Here is a 23,669-nt window from a genome sequence, read left to right on the forward strand (position 1 = left end):
CAGAGCTGACTGAGTCAACCTCTCTCTCTCTCTCCCAATCCTTCTCTCCTTCTCTTCCTCCCTCCCTCCCCCCTTCTCTCCCTCCCTCTCCTTCCCTCCCTCCCTCCCTCTCCTCTCTCCCTCTCTCTCCCTCTCTCTCCCTCCTCCTTCCTTCCTTCCCTCTCCCTCCCTCCCTCCCTCTCTCCCCTCTTCCTCCCTCCCTCCCTCTCCCCCTCTTCCTCCCTCCCTACTTCCCTCCCTCCCCCCCCTCCCTCCCTCTCCCTCCACCCCCTCCCCTCCCTCCCGCTCCCTTCTCTCCCTCCCTCCCGCTCCTTCTCCCCCTCCCCTCCCGCTCCTTCTCTCCCTCCCTCCCGCTCCTTCTCTCTCCCCTCCCTCCCGCTCCTTCTCTCCCCTCCCTCCCGCTCCTTCTCTCCTCCCTCTCCCCTCTCCCTCCCTCCCTCTCCTCCCCCTCTCTCCCTCCCTCCCCCGCTCCTTCTCTCCCGCTCCTTCTCTCCCTCCCTCCCGCTCCTTCTCTACTCCCCTCCCGCTCCTTCTCTCCCTCCCCTCTCCCCCTCCCTCCCCCCTCCCTCTGCCTCATTAAGTGAATTTACAGGAAGCAGGGAAGGAAAGGAAGGATCATCTCAGAGCAGTCATTGATGACGACGATAATGAATAAATATTCCCTCTGTGTTGTTATTCTCAGATCTCCGGGTGTGTCTCTGTGTTCCTACCTCGGGGTCGGCCAGTCTCTGTGACAGCCCCACTAGAAACACCAGGTTTCTCTGCACCACCCTGACGCTGGCCAGGTGCTTCCTGTTTTCTGTCGTCTTCTGTTTCTTCTCCACCTGTTTGGCCTTCTTCTCATTCTTTATCCTCTGCAGCTCCTCCGCTGACAGGGGGTTGTAGACCGCTGGGTTTTCTGGGTAAGGCTGTTACAGAGACAGGAGAGAGAGGGGTTTGTTTTCACCGCTGAGGCCTCTGGGTAAGGCTGTTACAGAGACAGGAGAGAGAGGGGTTTGTACACCGCTGAGGCCTCTGGGTAAGGCTGTTAGAGAGACAGGAGAGAGAGGGGTTTGTACACCGCTGAGGCCTCTGGGTAAGGCTGTTAGAGAGACAGGAGAGAGAGGGGTCTGTACACCGCTGAGGCCTCTGGGTAAGGCTGTTACAGAGACAGGAGAGAGAGGGGTCTGTACACCGCTGAGGCCTCTGGGTAAGGCTGTTACAGAGACAGGAGAGAGAGGGGTTTGTACACCGCTGAGGCCTCTGGGTAAGGCTGTTAGAGAGACAGGAGAGAGAGGGGTGTGTACACCGCTGAGGCCTCTGGGTAAGGCTGTTACAGAGACAGGAGAGAGAGGGGTTTGTACACTGCTGAGGCCTCTGGGTAAGGTAGAGATTTAGGGTAGGATATGGGGTAGGGGTTAGACTAGGGCAGGGTTTAGGGTAGGATATGGGGTAGACTAGGGTAGGGTTTATGGTAGGGGTACACTAGGGTAGGGTTTAGGGTAGGGGGTAGACTAGGGCAGGGTTTAGGGTAGGATATGGAGTAGACTAGGGTAGGGTTTAGGGTAGGGGTACACTAGGGCAGGGTTTAGGGTAGGATATGGGGTAGGGTTAGACTAGGGTAGTGTTTAGGGTAGGATATGGAGTAGACTAGGGTAGCCTACCGTTCTGCAGGCAGGGCAGAGGGTAGACCAGGGTAGATATTTAGGGTAGGATATGGAGTAGACCAGGGTAGCCTACCTTTCTGCAGGCAGGGCAGAGGCCGTTCTCGTCTGTGCGGATGCGGTGCCAACAGAAGCGACAGATCTGGTAGCCGCAGGTGCAGGGGAAGAAGTTGGCATCGTCCGTCTCCAGCGGCTCCAAACACAGCGGACACTCCATAGGATCCATATCCTTCACCTCCGGACTGCAGGATATCCAAGACGACGAGCAGAGAGAGACACGTGGCAGAGGGCAGGGCAGGCTGGAATGAGACGGCGGGGGGGGGGGGGTATTACAACACTGAACAGAAAGTCCCCACCAGTGGACAAAGTATGTTTAATTGCAGGAAATGAGCTTTGAAAGTGTGTTGAATTGGAAACAGGAAATGAGCTTTGACAGTGTGTTGAACTGCAGGAAATGAGCTTTGAAAGTGTGTTGAATTGCAGGAAATGAGCTTTGACAGTGTGTTGAATTGCAGGAAATGAGCTTTGACAGTGTGTTGAATTGCAGGAAATGAGCTTTGAAAGTGTGTTGAATTGGAAACAGGAAATGAGCTTTGAAAGTGTGTTGAATTGCAGGAAATGAGCTTTGAAAGTGTGTTGAATTGCAGGAAATGAGCTTTGACAGTGTGTTGAATTGGAAACAGGAAATGAGCTTTGAAAGTCTCACATTTTCTTTCCGCCAAACAAGAGGGATGTGAACAGTTTTGGGGAAGCATTTTGTCGCGAGGTGGACGTTCGTTACGAGGTGGACGTTCGTTACGAGGTGGACGTTCGTTACGATGTCGATAAACGATTACATCTATCCGAACCGTTGCCACCTAGGAAATTAGTGACCAGACCTTCTCAAATAGTATCTGGTTGTATACCCCTGATATGAGTGTTAATAGTGGCTGGTTGAGTACCCTGGTGTGCTGGTTGAATACCCCTGGTGTGAGTGTTAATAGTGGCTGGTTGAGTACCCCTGGTGTGAGTGTTAATAGTGGCTGGTTGAGTACCCCTGGTGTGAGTGTTAATAGTGGCTGGTTGAGTACCCGTGGTGTGAGTGTTAATAGTGGCTGGTTGAATACCCCTGGTGTGAGTGTTAATAGTGGCTGGTTGAGTACCCCTGGTGTGAGTGTTAATAGTGGCTGGTTGAGTACCCCTGATATGAGTGTTAATAGTGGCTGGTTGAGTACCCCTGGTGTGCTGGTTGAATACCCCTGGTGTGAGTGTTAATAGTGGCTGGTTGAATACCCCTGGTGTGAGTGTTAATAGTGGCTGGTTGAGTACCCCTGGTGTGAGTGTTAATAGTGGCTGGTTGAGTACCCCTGGTGTGAGTGTTAATAGCGTCTGGTTGAGTACCCCTGGTGTGCTGGTTGAGTACCCCTGGTGTGAGTGTTAACAGTGGCTGGTTGAGTACCCCTGATATGAGTGTTAATAGTGGCTGGTTGAGTACCCCTGGTGTGAGTGTTAATAGTGGCTGGTTGAGTACCCCTGGTGTGAGTGTTAATAGTGGCTGGTTGAGTACCCCTGGTGTGCTGGTTGAGTACCCCTGGTGTGAGTGTTAATAGTGGCTGGTTGAGTACCCCTGGTGTGAGTGTTAATAGTGGCTGGTTGAGTACCCCTGGTGTGAGTGTTAATAGTGGCTGGTTGAGTACCCCTGGTGTGCTGGTTGAGTACCCCTGGTGTGAGTGTTAATAGTGGCTGGTTGAGTACCCCTGGTGTGAGTGTTAATAGTATATGGTTGAGTACCCCTGGTGTGAGTGTTAATAGTGGCTGGTTGAGTACCTCTGGTGTGAGTGTTAATAGTGGCTGGTTGAGTACCCCTGGTGTGAGTGTTAATAGTGGCTGGTTGAGTACCCCTGGTGTGAGTGTTAATAGTGGCTGGTTGAGTACCCCTGGTGTGAGTGTTAATAGTGGCTGGTTGAGTACCCCTGGTGTGAGTGTTAATAGTGGCTGGTTGAGTACCCCTGGTGTGCTGGTTGAGTACCCCTGGTGTGAGTGTTAATAGTGGCTGGTTGAGTACCCCTGGTGTGAGTGTTAATAGTGGCTGGTTGAGTACCCCTGGTGTGAGTGTTAATAGTGGCTGGTTGAGTACCCCTGGTGTGCTGGTTGAGTACCCCTGGTGTGAGTGTTAATAGTGGCTGGTTGAGTACCCCTGGTGTGAGTGTTAATAGTATATGGTTGAGTACCCCTGGTGTGAGTGTTAATAGTGGCTGGTTGAGTACCTCTGGTGTGAGTGTTAATAGTGGCTGGTTGAGTACCCCTGGTGTGAGTGTTAATAGTGGCTGGTTGAGTACCCCTGGTGTGAGTGTTAATAGTGGCTGGTTGAGTACCCCTGGTGTGAGTGTTAATAGTGGCTGGTTGAGTACCCCTGTTATGAGTGTTAATAGTGGCTGGTTGAATACCCCTGATATGAGTGTTAATAGTGGCTGGTTGAATACCCCTGGTGTGAGTGTTAACAGTATCTGGTTGAATACCCCTGGTGTGAGTGTTAATAGTATCTGGTTGAGTACCCCTGGTGTGAGTGTTAATAGTATCTGGCCGAGTACCCCTGGTGTGAGTGTTAACAGTGGCTGGTTGAGTACCCCTGGTGTGAGTGTTAATAGTGGCTGGTTGAGTACCCCTGGTGTGAGTGTTAATAGCGTCTGGTTGAGTACCCCTGGTGTGCTGGTTGAGTACCCCTGGTGTGAGTGTTAATAGTGGCTGATTGAGTACCCCTGGTGTGAGTGTTAATAGTATCTGGTTGAATACCCCTGGTGTGAGTGTTAATAGTGGCTGATTGAGTACCCCTGGTGTGAGTGTTAATAGTGGCTGATTGAGTACCCCTGGTGTGAGTGTTAATAGTGGCTGATTGAGTACCCCTGGTGTGAGTGTTAATAGTGGCTGATTGAGTACCCCTGGTGTGAGTGTTAATAGTATCTGGTTGAGTACCCCTGGTGTGAGTGTTAATAGTATCTGGTTGAGTACCCCTGGTGTGAGTGTTAATAGTATCTGGTTGAGTACCCCTGGTGTGCTGATTGAGTACCCCTGGTGTGAGTGTTAATAGTATCTGGTTGAGTACCCCTGGTGTGCTGGTTGAATACCCCTGGTGTGAGTGTTAATAGTGGCTGGTTGAGTACCCCTGGTATGAGTGTTAATAGTGGCTGGTTGAATACCCCTGGTATGAGTGTTAATAGTATCTGGTTGAATACCCCTGGTGTGAGTGTTAATAGTATCTGGTTGAGTACCCCTGGTGTGCTGATTGAGTACCCCTGGTGTGAGTGTTAATAGTATCTGGTTGAGTACCCCTGGTGTGCTGGTTGAATACCCCTGGTGTGAGTGTTAATAGTGGCTGGTTGAATACCCCTGATATGAGTGTTAATAGTGGCTGGTTGAGTACCCCTGGTGTGAGTGTTAATAGTGGCTGGTTGAGTACCCCTGGTGTGAGTGTTAGTAGTATCTGGTGTCTTGAGTACCCCACTGAGAGAGTGTTAGTAGTATCTGGTTGACCATGTGTCTGAGTGAGTCTCAACCAACCACTGAGAGAAAGTAAAAGGTCTCTGGTTGACCATGTGTCTGAGTGAGTCTCAACCAACCACTGAGAGAAAGTAAAAGGTCTCTGGTTGACCATGTGTCTGAGTGAGTCTCAACCAACCACTGAGAGAAAGTAAAAGGTCTCTGGTTGACCATGTGTCTGAGTGAGTCTCAACCAACCACTGAGAGAAAGTAAAAGGTCTCTGGTTGACCATGTGTCTGAGTGAGTCTCAACCAACCACTGAGAGAAAGTAAAAGGTCTCTGGTTGACCATGTGTCTGAGTGAGTCTCAACCAACCACTGAGAGAAAGTAAAAGGTCTCTGGTTGACCATGTGTCTGAGTGAGTCTCAACCAACCACTGAGAGAAAGTAAAAGGTCTCTGGTTGACCATGTGTCTGAGTGAGTCTCAACCAACCACTGAGAGAAAGTAAAAGGTCTCTGGTTGACCATGTGTCTGAGTGAGTCTCAACCAACCACTGAGAGAAAGTAAAAGGTCTCTGGTTGACCATGTGTCTGAGTGAGTCTCAACCAACCACTGAGAGAAAGTAAAAGGTCTCTGGTTGACCATGTGTCTGAGTGAGTCTCAACCAACCACTGAGAGAAAGTAAAAGGTCTCTGGTTGACCATGTGTCTGAGTGAGTCTCAACCAACCACTGAGAGAAAGTAAAAGGTCTCTGGTTGACCATGTGTCTGAGTGAGTCTCAACCAACCACTGAGAGAAAGTAAAAGGTCTCTGGTTGACCATGTGTCTGAGTGAGTCTCAACCAACCACTGAGAGAAAGTAAAAGGTCTCTGGTTGACCATGTGTCTGAGTGAGTCTCAACCAACCACTGAGAGAAAGTAAAAGGTCTCTGGTTGACCATGTGTCTGAGTGAGTCTCAACCAACCACTGAGAGAAAGTAAAAGGTCTCTGGTTGACCATGTGTCTGAGTGAGTCTCAACCAACCACTGAGAGAAAGTAAAAGGTCTCTGGTTGACCATGTGTCTGAGTGAGTCTCAACCAACCACTGAGAGAAAGTAAAAGGTCTCTGGTTGACCATGTGTCTGAGTGAGTCTCAACCAACCACTGAGAGAAAGTAAAAGGTCTCTGGTTGACCATGTGTCTGAGTGAGTCTCAACCAACCACTGAGAGAAAGTAAAAGGTCTCTGGTTGACCATGTGTCTGAGTGAGTCTCAACCAACCACTGAGAGAAAGTAAAAGGTCTCTGGTTGACCATGTGTCTGAGTGAGTCTCAACCAACCACTGAGAGAAAGTAAAAGGTCTCTGGTTGACCATGTGTCTGAGTGAGTCTCAACCAACCACTGAGAGAAAGTAAAAGGTCTCTGGTTGACCATGTGTCTGAGTGAGTCTCAACCAACCACTGAGAGAAAGTAAAAGGTCTCTGGTTGACCATGTGTCTGAGTGAGTCTCAACCAACCACTGAGAGAAAGTAAAAGGTCTCTGGTTGACCATGTGTCTGAGTGAGTCTCAACCAACCACTGAGAGAAAGTAAAAGGTCTCTGGTTGACCATGTGTCTGAGTGAGTCTCAACCAACCACTGAGAGAAAGTAAAAGATCTCTGGTTGACCATGTGTCTGAGTGAGTCTCAACCAACCACTGAGAGAAAGTAAAAGGTCTCTGGTTGACCATGTGTCTGAGTGAGTCTCAACCAACCACTGAGAGAAAGTAAAAGGTCTCTGGTTGACCATGTGTCTGAGTGAGTCTCAACCAACCACTGAGAGAAAGTAAAAGGTCTCTGGTTGACCATGTGTCTGAGTGAGTCTCAACCAACCACTGAGAGAAAGTAAAAGGTCTCTGGTTGACCATGTGTCTGAGTGAGTCTCAACCAACCACTGAGAGAAAGTAAAAGGTCTCTGGTTGACCATGTGTCTGAGTGAGTCTCAACCAACCACTGAGAGAAAGTAAAAGGTCTCTGGTTGACCATGTGTCTGAGTGAGTCTCAACCAACCACTGAGAGAAAGTAAAAGGTCTCTGGTTGACCATGTGTCTGAGTGAGTCTCAACCAACCACTGAGAGAAAGTAAAAGGTCTCTGGTTGACCATGTGTCTGAGTGAGTCTCAACCAACCACTGAGAGAAAGTAAAAGGTCTCTGGTTGACCATGTGTCTGAGTGAGTCTCAACCAACCACTGAGAGAAAGTAAAAGGTCTCTGGTTGACCATGTGTCTGAGTGAGTCTCAACCAACCACTGAGAGAAAGTAAAAGGTCTCTGGTTGACCATGTGTCTGAGTGAGTCTCAACCAACCACTGAGAGAAAGTAAAAGGTCTCTGGTTGACCATGTGTCTGAGTGAGTCTCAACCAACCACTGAGAGAAAGTAAAAGGTCTCTGGTTGACCATGTGTCTGAGTGAGTCTCAACCAACCACTGAGAGAAAGTAAAAGGTCTCTGGTTGACCATGTGTCTGAGTGAGTCTCAACCAACCACTGAGAGAAAGTAAAAGGTCTCTGGTTGACCATGTGTCTGAGTGAGTCTCAACCAACCACTGAGAGAAAGTAAAAGGTCTCTGGTTGACCATGTGTCTGAGTGAGTCTCAACCAACCACTGAGAGAAAGTAAAGGTCTCTGGTTGACCATGTGTCTGAGTGAGTCTCAACCAACCACTGAGAGAAAGTAAAAGGTCTCTGGTTGACCATGTGTCTGAGTGAGTCTCAACCAACCACTGAGAGAAAGTAAAAGGTCTCTGGTTGACCATGTGTCTACGTGAGTCTCAACCAACCACTGAGAGAAAGTAAAAGGTCTCTGGTTGACCATGTGTCTGAGTGAGTCTCAACCAACCACTGAGAGAAAGTAAAAGGTCTCTGGTTGACCATGTGTCTGAGTGAGTCTCAACCAACCACTGAGAGAAAGTAAAAGGTCTCTGGTTGACCATGTGTCTGAGTGAGTCTCAACCAACCACTGAGAGAAAGTAAAAGGTCTCTGGTTGACCATGTGTCTGAGTGAGTCTCAACCAACCACTGAGAGAAAGTAAAAGGTCTCTGGTTGACCATGTGTCTGAGTGAGTCTCAACCAACCACTGAGAGAAAGTAAAGGTCTCTGGTTGACCATGTGTCTGAGTGAGTCTCAACCAACCACTGAGAGAAAGTAAAAGGTCTCTGGTTGACCATGTGTCTGAGTGAGTCTCAACCAACCACTGAGAGAAAGTCAAAGGTCTCTGGTTGACCATGTGTCTGAGTGAGTCTCAACCAACCACTGAGAGAAAGTAAAAGGTCTCTGGTTGACCATGTGTCTGAGTGAGTCTCAACCAACCACTGAGAGAAAGTAAAAGGTCTCTGGTTGACCATGTGTCTGAGTGAGTCTCAACCAACCACTGAGAGAAAGTCAAAGGTCTCTGGTTGACCATGTGTCTGAGTGAGTCTCAACCAACCACTGAGAGAAAGTAAAAGGTCTCTGGTTGACCATGTGTCTGAGTGAGTCTCAACCAACCACTGAGAGAAAGTAAAAGGTCTCTGGTTGACCATGTGTCTGAGTGAGTCTCAACCAACCACTGAGAGAAAGTCAAAGGTCTCTGGTTGACCATGTGTCTGAGTGAGTCTCAACCAACCACTGAGAGAAAGTAAAAGGTCTCTGGTTGACCATGTGTCTGAGTGAGTCTCAACCAACCACTGAGAGAAAGTAAAAGGTCTCTGGTTGACCATGTGTCTGAGTGAGTCTCAACCAACCACTGAGAGAAAGTAAAAGGTCTCTGGTTGACCATGTGTCTGAGTGAGTCTCAACCAACCACTGAGAGAAAGTAAAAGGTCTCTGGTTGACCATGTGTCTGAGTGAGTCTCAACCAACCACTGAGAGAAAGTAAAAGGTCTCTGGTTGACCATGTGTCTGAGTGAGTCTCAACCAACCACTGAGAGAAAGTAAAAGGTCTCTGGTTGACCATGTGTCTGAGTGAGTCTCAACCAACCACTGAGAGAAAGTCAAAGGTCTCTGGTTGACCATGTTTCTGCGTGAGTCTCAACCAACCACTGAGAGAAAGTAAAAGGTCTCTGGTTGACCATGTGTCTGAGTGAGTCTCAACCAACCACTGAGAGAAAGTCAAAGGTCTCTGGTTGACCATGTGTCTGCGTGAGTCTCAACCAACCACTGAGAGAAAGTAAAAGGTCTCTGGTTGACCATGTGTCTGAGTGAGTCTCAACCAACCACTGAGAGAAAGAAAGGCTTTTATGTCCCAGCCGTGTGGCCTGTTTTCCTCTCAGCCATTTGAGGAATTAAATTGATTTAGTGGTCTAGACCTCGTTAAAACTCTCATGTTCCTCTACCCAGAGAGAGAGATGAGAAGAGCCATTGGAGAGGTTGAGACACAGGCCTGTGTTTTAAGTTTTAAGTGAACACTACACATAATGAGTTGCTGTTTCCGGCGTGCTTTGGTTCGGTTGGCGCCGAGGACCTCATCTACGCCAACCGAACCAGCTGCATACTCCCTTAAAAAGACCTTCACTTGAAAATGAGGGGAAAAACAGCAATAGTACTGTTTGTCCATCTAGAGACGCCGTAGCCAGTATATTCTGACTATCCCTCAAAATAGTTCGAATTAAAATCTAAGAATGGGTCAATAATTTTGACGTGGAGATCTTTGTCGCCCAATTTTTACATCCAACTCGAAGTTGTGCATTATATTATATATATATAATATCTCAAGTCAAAAGAAAATGGCAAGGCGGCGATTCCTCGTTGAAACAAACTTCTCTTTGGCTTCCGACTTCGTCTTGCATAGAGAGAGAAAAAATGTCTTGTGCAACAAACATCCCAAAAGAACCCTTGTCAAAGACCAAAAACACCATAAAATGTCCTAATACATGAAGGAACGGTTCTGAACTGTTTCAGATGGGAAGAAGACAAGAAGATATAAACTAACCAGAGTCTCGCGAGGGTAATAACAGGAGCCTAATTAAAAACTGCCGTCAACAACATACCCAAAACGCTACACCCGTACTCATCAACACTCTCTGCAAAGCCAACAGATGACATCCTCGTCATGTGACGTCTGAAGAGTTGAGACATTTATAAACTGATGGAGGAGACGTCTGGTGTGACGTGAGGAGGGCTGTATGTGTGAGGGAAGGTGTGATTCATAAGAACTATGAGCATTCAGACTACAGGTACACAGTGCCTTGGGAAAGTAGTCAGACCCCTTTCCCTGTTTTCACCTTGGTTACGTTACAGCCTTGTTCTAAAATGGATTGAATCATTTGTCCCTCAGTCTAAACACAATACCCCGTAATGACATCACAACACCCCGTAATGACATCACAACACCCCGTAATGACATCACAACACCCCGTAATGACATCACAACACCCCATAATGACATCACAACACCCCATAATGACATCACAACACCCCATTATGACATCACAACACCCCATAATAACATCACAACACCCCATAATGACATCACAACACCCCGTAATGACATCACAATACCCCATAATGACATCACAACACCCCATAATGACATCACAATACCCCGTAATGACCAAGCCAAAACAGGTTTTTAGACGTATGTTAGCATAAGTATTCAGACCCTTTGCTATGAGACTCGAAAATGAGCTCGTATGCATTCCGTTTTTCCATTGATCATCCTTGAGATGTATTCTGCAACTTGATTGGAGTCCACCTGTGGTAAAATCAATTGATTGGACATGATTTGGAAAGGCACACACCTGTCGATATAAGGTCCCACAGTTGACAGTGCATGTCAGAGCAAATATCAAGCCATGAGGTTGAAAGATTTGCCTGTAGAGCTCCGAGAAAGGATTATTTTGAGGCACAGATCTGGGGAAGGGTACCAAAAAAATTCTGCATCATTGAAGGTCTCCAAGAACACAGTGGCCTCCGTCAATCTAAAATGGAAGAAGTTTGGATTCAACTAGACTCTTCCTAGGGCTGGCCGCCCGGCCAAACTGAGCAATCACGGGAGAAGGGCCTTGGTCTGGGAGGTAACAATGAACCCGATGGTCACCCTGACAGATCTCCAGCGTTCCTCTGTGGAGATGGGAGTACCTTCCAGAAGGACAACCATCTCTGCAGCACTCTACCAATCAGGCCTTTATGGTTGAGTGGCCAGACGGAAGCCACTCCTCAGTAAAAAGCACATGACTGCCCACTTAGACTTTGCCAAAAGGCACCTAAAGAACTCTTGACCATGAGAAACAAGATTCTCTGGTCTGATGAAACCAATATTGAACTCTTTGGCCTGAATGTCAAGTCTGGATGAAACCTGGCACCATCCCTACGGTGAAGCACGGTGGTGGCAGCATCATGCTGTGTGGATATTTTTCAGCTGCAGGGACTGGGAGACTAGTCAGGACAGAGGGAAAGATGAACGGAGCAAAGTACAGAGAGATCCCTTGATGAAAACCTGCTCCAGAGCACTCAGGACCTCAAACTGGGGCGGAGGTTCGCCTTCCAACAGGACAACGACCAAGCACACAGCAAAGACAGAGCATGAGTGGCTTCAGGACAAGTCTCAATGTCCTCGAGTGGCCCAGCCAGAGCCCGGACTTGAACCTGATTGAACATCTCTGGAGAGACCTGAAAATAGCTGTCAGAGCTAGAGAGGATCTGCACAGAACAATGGGAGAAACTTCCAGAATACAGGTGTGTCAGGCTTGTAAGTGTCATACCCAAGAAGACTCGAGGATGTAATCGCTGCCAAAGGTGCTTCAACAAAGTACTGAGTAAAGGGTCTGAATACTTGTGTAAATAATAGATATATACAGTTGCTAAATAACAGTTTTTGCTTTGTCATTATGGGGTGTTGTGTGTCGATTGACAAGGGGAAAAGACACGTTCATCCATTTTTAGAAAAAAAGGCTGTAACGTGACAAAATGTGGGGAAAAAAGTCAAGGGGTATGAATACTTTCCGAACTAACACACAGGGACACACACACAGAAATAGGAAGAGGAAGAAAGAATCTCTCTCTCACACACACACACACACACACACACACACACACACACACACACACACACACACACACGGAAGGATATAATGAGACCGGCTGAGTCAGAGACACACCGGAAGAATCCCCCAGAGAGCATCATGGGTAAATAACAACTCATCAAGCTCTCATCAGGATGTCTCATCAGAGAGAGAGAGAGAGAGAGACAGCATGCCTGTCTGTAAAAAAGCTCTGAATGGATGTGCTGGACAATAACAAGGGCCTTTTACAATCCATCCCATCACACTGGAAGACTCCCCCAGAGAGGATCATGGGTAAATAACAACATCCCCAGACATCTGTCTTTTTTTAATTGGGAAAGGATCCCCTACTTCTTAAGTGATTTACTCTAACAGAAAGCAATACAACACATACACTACATGACCAACGGTATGTGGACACCTGCTCGTCCAACATCTCATTCCAAAATCATAGCCATTAATACGGAGTTGGCCCCGCCCTTTTGCTGCTATAACAGCCTCCACTCTTCTGGGAAGGCTTTCCACTAGATGTTGGAACATTGCTGCTATAACAGCCTCCACTCTTCTGGGAAGGCTTTCCACTAGATGTTGGAACATTGCTGCTATAACAGCCTCCACTCTTCTGGGAAGGCTTTCCACTAGATGTTGGAACATTGCTGCTATAAACAGCCTCCACTCTTCTGGGAAGGCTTTCCACTAGATGTTGGAACATTGCTGCTATAACAGCCTCCACTCTTCTGGGAAGGCTTTCCACTAGATGTTGGAACATTGCTGCTATAACAGCCTCCACTCTTCTGGGGAAGGCTTTCCACTAGATGTTGGAACATTGCTGCTATAACAGCCTCCACTCTTCTGGGAAGGCTTTCCACTAGATGTTGGAACATTGCTGCTATAACAGCCTCCACTCTTCTGGGAAGGCTTTCCACTAGATGTTGGAACATTGCTGCTATAACAGCCTCCACTCTTCTGGGAAGGCTTTCCACTAGATGATGGAACATTGCTGCCATAACAGCCTCCACTCTTCTGGGAAGGCTTTTCACTAGATGTTGGAACATCGCTGCTATAACAGCCTCCACTCTTCTGGGAAGGCTTTTCACTAGATGTTGGAACATCGCTGCTATAACAGCCTCCACTCTTCTGGGAAGGCTTTCCACTAGATGTTGGAACATTGCTGCTATAACAGCCTCCACTCTTCTGGGAAGGCTTTCCACTAGATGTTGGAACATTGCTGCTATAACAGCCTCCACTCTTCTGGGAAGGCTTTCAACTAGATGTTGGAACATTGCTGCTATAACAGCATCCACTCTTCTGGGAAGTCTTTCCACTAGATGTTGGAACATTGCTGCTATAACAGCCTCCACTCTTCTGGGAAGGCTTTCCACTAGATGTTGGAACATTGCTGCTATAACAGCCTCCACTCTTCTGGGAAGGCATTCCACTAGATGTTGGAACATTGCTGCTATAACAGCCTCCACTCTTCTGGGAAGGCTTTCCACTAGATGTTGGAACATTGCTGCTATAACAGCCTCCACTCTTATGGGAAGGCTTTCCACTTGATGTTGGAACATCGCTGCTATAACAGCCTCCACTCTTCTGGGAAGGCTTTCCACTAGATGTTGGAACATTACTGCAGGGGGACTTGCTTCCTTTCAACCACAAGAGCATTAGTGAGGTCGGGCACTGATGTTGGGCGGTTAGGCCTGTTTCGCAGTCAGCGTTCTAATTCATCACGAAGGTGTTCGATTTGGTTGAGGTCAGGGCTCTGTGCAGGTCAGTCAAGTTCTTCCACACTGATCTTGACGAACCATTTCTGTATGAACCTCACTTTGTGCACAGAGGGCATTGTCATGCTGAAACAGGAAAGGGCCTTCCCAAACTGTTGCCATAAAGTTGGAAGCATAGAATCGTCTGAATGTCATTGTACGCTGTAGCGTTAAGATTTCCCTTCACTGGAACTTAGGGGCCCGAACCACGGAAAACTCCACCAAACTTTACAGTTGGCACTCTGCATTAATAAACCGGTAGCGTTATCCTGGCACTCGCCAAACCCAGATTAGTCCGTCGGACTGCCTGATGTTGAAGCAGGATTCATCACTCCATAGAACTATGTGCTCGATTTTATACACCCGTTACCAACGGCTGGGGCTGAATTAGCTGAATCCACTCATTTGATGGGGTGTCCACATACTTTTCTATATAAATTGTAGGCCTAAAGGGCAAATAACCAATTTCACACCATTTTTCATGCTAACAGATGCATTTTATTTTGTTATTTCCAGGGCAACATACTGGTTAGCAAAGCCTTCGCTGTTTTCTCCTCAAACTTTAAAATATCCTTTTTGTTTTACAAAACAATGGTCTCTAGAGGATGCTTTAGGCTGACACCTGGGCCTGCATGACTATCAACAAGAGTGCTGGTGCAAAGACCTGGTGACACTGACCAAGGTTCAACTCAGGCTGCTTTCTGTTCTGGTTCTCACAGAGAGAGAATGTCTCTTCAGGCTGAGACACACACACACACACACACACACACACACACACAGGGGGGAGTCTAAAAATACACTGTCCCATCCCCAGCATGGAGAGACGAGGAGGAGGAGCCAGCTCCCATCCCCAGCCCGGAGAGAGGAGGAGGAGCCAGCTCCCATCCCCAGCACGGAGAGAGGAGGAGGAGGAGCCAGCTCCCATCCCCAGCACGGAGAGAGGAGGAGGAGGAGCCAGCTCCCATCCCCAGCACGGAGAGAGGAGGAGGAGGAGCCAGCTCCCATCCCCAGCACGGAGAGAGGAGGAGGAGGAGCCAGCTCCCATCCCCAGCACGGAGAGAGGAGGAGGAGGAGCCAGCTCCCATCCCCAGCACGGAGAGAGGAGGAGGAGGAGCCAGCTCCCGGTCCTCTTTTAAAGGGAAGTGGTGAAGGGAAACATGGTGCTCTTTCAAATCAAATCAAATGTATTTATATATCTTACATCCCTCCCCTTCTTCTCCTGCCTTTCTACATGTAAGGCCATCAGCCTTTCCTGGGGTCGACCCCGTCTTGCAGCCCAAATAGAGCCCTATTCCCTATATAGTACACTACTGTAGACCAGAGCCCTATTCCCTATATAGTGCACTACTTTAGACCAGAGCCCTATTCCCTATATAGTGCACTACTGTAGACTAAAACCCTATTCCCTATTATATAGTACACTACTTTAGACCAGAGCCCTATTCCCTATATAGTGCACTACTGTAGACTAAAACCCTATTCCCTATTATATAGTACACTACTTTAGACCAGAGCCCTATTCCCTATATAGTGCACTACTGTAGACTAAAACCCTATTCCCTATTATATAGTACACTACTTTAGACCAGAGCCCTATTCTCTATATAGTACACTACTTTAGACCAGAGCCCTATTTCCTATATAGTGCACTACTTTAGACCAGAGCCCTATTCCCTATATCGTGCACTATTTTAGACCAGAGCCCTATTCCTTATATCGTGCACTACTTTATACCAGAGCCCTATTCCCTACATAGTGCACTACTTTAGACCAGAGCCCTATTCCCTATATAGTACACTACTATAGACCAGAGCCCCGTGGACCCTGGTGATAAAAGTAGTGCACTATAAAGAGAGTAGGGTGCCATTTGGGGGACAACCCCACTGGACACAGGCCAGAGGTGGGGTATCCGAGTGGGCCCTACCCTGATTGGATGGGTGATAGGCCTGCAGAGTGGAGCTTGTCTGACTCACGCTCCTGCACGTGTCCAGTATGAAATTAGAAAACAGCCACGGTTGCATTTGACATTTTATCCTCCCAGTTAAGTTACTGTACAGCGTTGAGACTCGGGCTGTGGTTTCCCAGAATGCCGTCACGGTAAGATCTGTCTGTCTGGCTACGGAGGGAACCACCACTGTGGTCGTTCCTACCAGGGGGCGTAGAGTGGAGTCTGCACCATATACTCTCACTAGTGGGGTCCCCCAGGGCTCGGTTCTAGGCCCTCTCCTCTTCTCTCTATAGACCAAGCCACTGCTCCTCTCATGGTCTCTCCGATCATTGCTATCCATTGACAATCCACTACTCTTCCACATTTATTCAATATTATTTTATTTTTTAAATTATTTCTCTCAAAACCTTTTGTATGTTGTCCAATAGAATAATCTGTACTCTTTACTAATGTGCCCCAAAAAAAATAGAAAAATATTTTAGGGACCCCACCGCAGTTTCCCTGCGACAACACTAGGGGTCGCCACCCCACCTTTGAATAGCACTGCTCTATAACATCAGTAGTGACATACCACTGCTCTATACCATCAGCAGAGTGACATACCACTGCTCTATAACATCAGCAGAGTGACATACCACTGCTCTATAACATCAGCAGAGTGACATACCACTGCTCTATAACATCAGCAGAGTGACATACCACTGCTCTATAACATCAGCAGAGTGACATAGCACTGCTCTATAACATCAGCAGAGTGACATACCACTGCTCTATAACATCAGCAGAGTGACATACCACTGCTCTATAACATCAGCAGAGTGACATAGCACTGCTCTATAACATCAGCAGAGTGACATACCACTGCTCTATAACATCAGCAGAGTGACATACCACTGCTCTATAACAGAGTGACATACCACTGCTCTATAACATCAGAGTGACATAGCACTGCTCTATAACATCAGTAGTGACATAGCACTGCTCTATAACATCAGCAGAGTGACATACCACTGCTCTATAACATCAGCAGAGTGACATCAGACTTTTCCTCACGCAGGAATACCACAGGTCCTAACATCAGGCAGAGTGTCATCTCCAGTTTAAACTGCTGCAACCACTGTTGTCTGGGCTCCCAATGAGCCATCAAACCCTGCAACTTATCCAGAATGTTTTATTTTATCTTTATTTAACTAGGCAATTCTAATTTTCAATGACATCAGCCTAGGAAGACTGGGTTAACATCAGCAGAGTTGTTACACTGCAGAACAACAGATTTCTACCACTGTCAGCTAACAGGGATTTGATCCAGCAACCTTTCAGGATACTGGCACGCTCTAACCACTAGGCTACCTGCCACCCCAGCAATGAATGACACAGCCCATCCTGGTCGACATCAACTTTCCTCAAATGGCCTCCTATGTCACCTTGCATCTCCAGTACGCACACGCCACTGGCTTCCAGTCGAGCCATCATCATCTTCAACACCATGGTTTATTTTATCTTTATTTAACGGAGGAGCAAGAGGAACTGCCCCTCCCTACCTTCAGACTATGATCAAACCCTACACCCCAACCTGAGCACTCTGTCCTGCTACCTCTGGGCTCTTGGCTCCAACTACCTTCAGGCTATGATCAAACCCTACACCCCAACCTGAGCACTCCACAATGAATCCTGCCACCTCTGGGCTCTAACTACCTTCAGGCTATGATCAAACCCCTACACCCCAACCTGAGCACTCCATCTTCAACACCACCTCTGGGCTCTTGGCCCTCCCTACCTTCAGGCTGTGATCAAACCCTACACCCCAACCTGAGCACTCTGTCCTGCCACCTCTGGGCTCTTGGCCCTAACTACCTTCAGGCTGTGATCAAACCCTACACCCCAACCTGAGCTCCGTCCTGCCACCTCTGGGCTCTTGGCCCTAACTACCTTCAGGCTATGATCAAACCCTACACCCCAACCTGAGCACTCTGTCCTGCTACCTCTGGGCTCTTGGCTCTAACTACCTTCAGGCTATGATCAAACCCTACACCCCAACCTGAGCACTCCGTCCTGCCACCTCTGGGCTCTTGGCCCTAACTAACTTCAGGCTATGATCAAACCCTACACCCCAACCTGAGCACTCCGTCCTGCCACCTCTGGGCTCTTGGCCCTAACTAACTTCAGGCTATGATCAAACCCTACACCCCAACCCGAGCACTCCGTTCCTGCCACAGCACTCCGTCCTGCCACGCCTGGTCTCTTGGGCCTCCCAACTAGGGCTGGGAAATATGGCCTAAAAATCATATCTTGCTTTTTTCAAATTTATGGGCGATTCACAAATATATACAAACACACACACGCACAAACACCAGCTTGGTTCACAAGTTTCTAACCCATCTTTGGTATAGTTTCACCATAATATTTACATTAAGGAAGTGTGATCATAATCATTATATTTCCTGTAGTACCGTTCGCCTCCCATGGTCTGTTCTGGACTTAAGACTGTGAAGAGACCTCTGGTGGCATGTCTTGTGGGGGTATGCATGTCCGAGCTATGTGCTCTTTGTTTAAAAACAGACAGCTCGGTGCTTTCAACCTCTCACTAATACAAGCAGTGATGAAGTCAGATCTCTCCTCTACTTTGAGCCAGGAGAGATTGACAGAGAGATTGACAGAGAGATTGACAGAGAGATTGACAGAGAGATTGACAGAGAGATTGACATGCATATTATTAATGTTTGCTCTCTGTCTACATCCGAGGGCCAGCCGTGCTGCCCTGTTCTGAGCTAATTGCAATTATCCAAGGCCCTGGAGGATTAGGGCCTTGGTAAAACCGCCATGCAGAGAAGATGGACGGAATCCAAACATTAAAACAGAATTGAACAATATTCAGTAAAGTTTATCTTAAGACATGAACAGAATGCTTCAGTGATTCATGTTTCCTGCAACTTTCTGAACAGGCAACGAGATCCCCTGTGTGTATGTGCCGGTCTACCACTTTGTGTAGACGTTAGCAAAGATGCTAATAGAAACAGTCTTCTGGTAGATGGCAAGGCTGTATGTGCCGGTCTACCACTTTGTGTAGACGTTAGCAAAAATGCTAATAGAAACAGTCTTCTGGTAGATGTAAAGGCTTTCCCAAAAACTTTCTCAATTAAATGTTAACTACAAAGTAGCCATTTGCCTACCTGGCAGAATGATATCTTGATTATTTACAAACTCTACCATCATGTGCGCTACAAAAACACTGCTAAACAACAGCCTCTCTAACTGTTTTAAAGTCACCATTGGCCTCATGGTGAATCTCTGAGCGGTTTCCTTCCTCTCCGGCAACTTAGTTAGAAAGGACGTCTGTGTCTTTGTAGTGACTGGGTGTATTGATACACCATCCAGAGTGTAATTAATAAATTCACTATGCTCAAAGGAATATTCAATGTATTTTTCTTCCCCATCTAACAAGCTCCCTGGTCTTTGTGGTTGAATCTGTGTTTGAAAAACACTGCGGAACCTTAAAGATAATTGTATGTGTGGGGTACAGAGATGAGGTAGTCATTCAGAAATCATGTTAAACACTATTGTACACAGTGAGTCCATGCAACTTGTGACTCAACTCAATACCATTCTAATACATCTGTAAAGGCATTACTTTACGGGGTATTGTGTGTAGGCCAGTAACAAACTAGTCTAAATGTTATGAATTTTTAATTCTGGGTGTAACAACAAAATGTGATAAAACTGAAGTGGTGTGAAAACTTTTAGAGGACTGACTGTATTTGACAGATGCTTTACACTTTTAAATAAGCCGGTCAAGTGACGCGAATGTAGCTAGCTAGCGCTAGCGGATGAAGCTAGGAACTCCCTGTAGGCTAGCTAGCTAACCAGACAACACAACAATAATAAACAAAACTGAACACTAATGACATTCTAAAATACTATTTTCATATTATAAACAAAAACACTACACTACTTTTAGACGTATAAAACAGGTTTTCAAACGAGAAAGAAGTGTCAGGTTTGCTATCTGTTAGCTAGCTAGGTTTAGCATTAGCAAAGAAAAGGGAAACCGTTCAAAACTGACAGTGCGGCCTACCTCTTCCCGGCAAAGCCTGGGACTTTCCTACTCAGATTGGCCCCCAAGACCTGCAAGGATTTTGGGCGAACATTTTGACTTTTCCCACTGCCCTTGTAACATTAACTTCGAAGACAGGGGTAGGATATTTGTGAATGATGGGTTTGTACTCCATCCCGGTTTACTTTTGTAATCATTGCAAGCTATCTGGCGCTAGTTTTCAGGCGAGAGTTTGAGTTACTCACCCTGTCTATTTTTGCTGGGATTTCTCTCCAGGGGATATCCAGACCAAACTAGGGCAGGGATTGATAATATTTCTGAGCTTGCAACTGTATTTCAGTCAGCGTTAATATTCAATTCTAGTTGTCCCTCTTGAGAAAACGCCTTGCTTTTTCTCTTTCAGCCTCTGTGTAATGATAGCGGTACCTTCTCTTTCTTCTTCGTTTTGGTCTGACAGACTAGAGGCTTTGTTAAGTATTACTGCCATTCACAGGTCGGAGTGTGAATTGCACATTTTGTTCAAATCAAATCAAATTGTATCGGTCACATACACATATTTAGCAGATGTTATTGCAGGTGTAGCGAAATGATTGTGTTCCTAGCTCCAGCAGTGCAGTAGTATCCCCTTCACAAAAAAACGATAAAGGGGAATGGGATTTTATTTTTTATTGCACCACAATCTAACCCTACCACATGAGGCTGCTGAGGGGAGGATGGCTACTTCGGCTACTAGTAGATCCTACAAAAGGATTACGGCCTGGGGGCTGGATCCCCTTCTCTCATAACCCCATGTAGTTCTTCTGCACTAAAAGCTCTGACGCCCAATAACTTATCTGCTGCTGATACCAGATCAACCTTCTGCGATTTCCATTCCATCTGTGTGGTACAATTAATGACCATAGAAATAAAAACTCAAGAAATCATACCTTACTAAAACTCATTCTCTCTGTCTCTCTCTCTCTCTCTCTCTCTCTCTCTCTCTCTCTCTCTCTCTCTCTCTCTCTCTCTCTCTTCAGGCCTACTCACTGACGGGCTCCCAGGGCAATCACTCACCCAGTGGGCTATCCTCTAGTCTCTTCACTGCCTCAGCCATAGGAAACTTTCTTCCATGCCACTCTGACCACTCCCACCATCTCAACCTGTCTGTGTCTCACCATGGCACTTCGCATCCCCAGCTGCAATTAACACACAGTGCTTTTTTCAACCCTCTGATACCAACTCTGATCCCCTGACCACTTTACCACTCCCTCTGACCATGCCCTCCTGCACATCTCCCTTTTACACAATGCTGCAACATGTCTGAATCCTTGGCACCTAAAGCACCGTAGCGGGTTCGTAACATGGGCCCTCACAGAATAAACAAATATAACCTAACCTGACCTTATCAGGTGGAAACGCTGTGTCAAAGCTAACCAAACAGACAGGGAATTGCCACCGGGGCTACATCTCATCAAACGGCGGGCGTCACAAATACCAGCAATATTATTTTTGTTCCATTTGATCCACCCCACTGATCACTCCTTTGAGCCGCTCCCTATTCCGGATTGCAAAGCACGACACAGGTTGAGCCCTGAGACGCGTGACAGAGAGCGCCTGCTGCCTCTGGGCAAAGGATGCAGAAAAACAATAAACACAATTACACTTCTCAAAACTTTGACAGATTTAACCGCTGCCAGTTTGTTTTTCAACCAGCTTGACACGACATACACCACACGACCAAAAGTATGTGGACACCTGCTCGTACAACATCTCATTCAAAATCATGGGGCATTAATATGAAGTTGGTCCCCCCTTTACTACTATAACAGCCTCCACTCTTCTGGGAAGGCTTTCCACTAGATGTTGGAACATTGCTGCTATACCAGCCTCCGCTCTTCTGGGAAGGCTTTCCACTAGATGTTGGAACATTGCTGCTATACCAGCCTCCACTCTTCTGGGAAGGCTTTCCACTAGATGTTGGAACATTGCTGTGGGGGGACTTGCTTCCATTCAGCCACAAGAGCATTAGTGAGGTTGGGCACTGATGTTGGGCGATTAGGCCTGGCTCGCAGTCAGCGTTCTAATTAATCACGAAGGTGTTCGATTTGGTTGAGGTCAGGGCTCTGTGCAGGTCAGTCAAGTTCTTCCACACTGATCTTGACAAACCATTTCTGTATGGACCTCACTTTGTGCACGGGGGCCTTGTCATCGTGAAACAGGAAAGGGCTTTCCCCATACTGTTGCCACAAAGTTGGAAGCACAGAATCGTCTAGAATGAAAATGTATGCTGTAGCGTTAAGATTTCCCTTCACTGGAACTAAGGGGGCTAGCCCGAACTATGAAAAACAGCCCCAGACCATTTTTCCTGATCCACCAAACTTTACAGTTGACCTTGGGGCAGGTAGCGTTCCAAAGCCAGATTCATCAGTCAGACTGCCAGATAGTGAAACGTGATCCATCACTCCAGAGAACACGTTTCCACTGCTCCAGAGTCCAATGGCAACGATCTTTACAACACTCCAGTCAATGCTTGGTATTGCGCATGGTGATCTTAGGCTTGTGTGCGGCTGCTCGGCCACGGAAACCACTTTTCATAAAGCTCCCAATGAATAGTTATTAACTGATGATTTTTAGGTGCTACGCGGTTCAGCACTCGGCGGTCCCGTTCTGTGCGTTTGTGTGGCCTACCACTTCGTGGCTGAGCCGTTGTTGCTCCTAGACATTTTCATTTCACAATAACAGCACTTAGAGTTGACCGGGGCAGCTCTAGCAGGGCAGATTTTTGAAAAACAAACTTGTTGGAAAGATGGCATCCTTTATTAAACGGTGCCAAGTTGAAAGTCACTGAACTCGTCAGTAAGGCCATTCTACTGCCAATGTTTGTCTATGGAGATTGCATGGCTGTGTGCTCGATTTTATACACCTGTCAGCAATGGGTGTGGCTGAAATAGCCAAATCCACTAATTAGAAGGGGTGTCCTCATACTGCTGTATATATACAGTAGTGTATGTATGGGTCGGCCAAACAGCACAGATCCACTAATTAGAAGGGGTGTCCTCATACTGCTGTATATATACAGTAGTGTATGTATGGGTCGGCCAAACAGCACAGATCCACTAATTAGAAGGGGTGTCCTCATACTGCTGTATATATACAGTAGTGTATGTATGGGTCGGCCAAACAGCACAGATCCACTAATTAGAAGGGGTGTCCTCATACTGCTGTATATATACAGTAGTGTATGTATGGGTCGGCCAAACAGCACAGATCCACTAATTAGAAGGGGTGTCCTCATACTGCTGTATATATACAGTAGTGTATGTATGGGTCGGCCAAACAGCACAGATCCACTAATTAGAAGGGGTGTCCTCATACTGCTGTATATATACAGTAGTGTATGTATGGTTCGGCCAAACAGCACAGATCCACTAATTAGAAGGGGTGTCCTCATACTGCTGTATATATACAGTAGTGTATGTATGGGTCGGCCAAACAGCACAGATCCACTAATTAGAAGGGGTGTCCTCATACTGCTGTATATATACAGTAGTGTATGTATGGGTCGGCCAAACAGCACAGATCCACTAATTAGAAGGGGTGTCCTCATACTGCTGTATATATACAGTAGTGTATGTATGGGTCGGCCAAACAGCACAGATCCACTAATTAGAAGGGGTGTCCTCATACTGCTGTATATATACATTAGAGTATGTATGGTTCGGCCAAACAGCACAGATCCACTAATTAGAAGGGGTGTCCTCATACTGCTGTATATATACAGTAGTGTATGTATGGGTCGGCCAAACAGCACAGATCCACTAATTAGAAGGGGTG

General features: G+C 47.0%; 1 protein-coding gene across 1 annotated transcript; it reads right to left on the bottom strand.

The window, feature by feature from the left end:
• Positions 1-595: 595 nt before the first annotated feature.
• LOC135567218 (CCR4-NOT transcription complex subunit 4-like) lies at positions 596-20,283 on the bottom strand. Its single transcript, XM_065014638.1, has 3 exons — positions 20,102-20,283; positions 1,720-1,942; positions 596-908 (listed from the first exon to the last, which is right to left on the bottom strand). Exons 2-3 carry the CDS (start codon positions 1,867-1,869, stop codon positions 630-632), a joined length of 429 nt encoding a protein of 142 aa, XP_064870710.1. The 5' UTR covers positions 1,870-1,942; positions 20,102-20,283; the 3' UTR covers positions 596-629.
• Positions 20,284-23,669: the final 3,386 nt, after the last annotated feature.

The sequence above is a fragment of the Oncorhynchus nerka genome, unplaced genomic scaffold, assembly GCF_034236695.1.
Source record: "Oncorhynchus nerka isolate Pitt River unplaced genomic scaffold, Oner_Uvic_2.0 unplaced_scaffold_2356, whole genome shotgun sequence".
Classification (NCBI taxonomy): Eukaryota; Metazoa; Chordata; class Actinopteri; order Salmoniformes; family Salmonidae; genus Oncorhynchus; species Oncorhynchus nerka.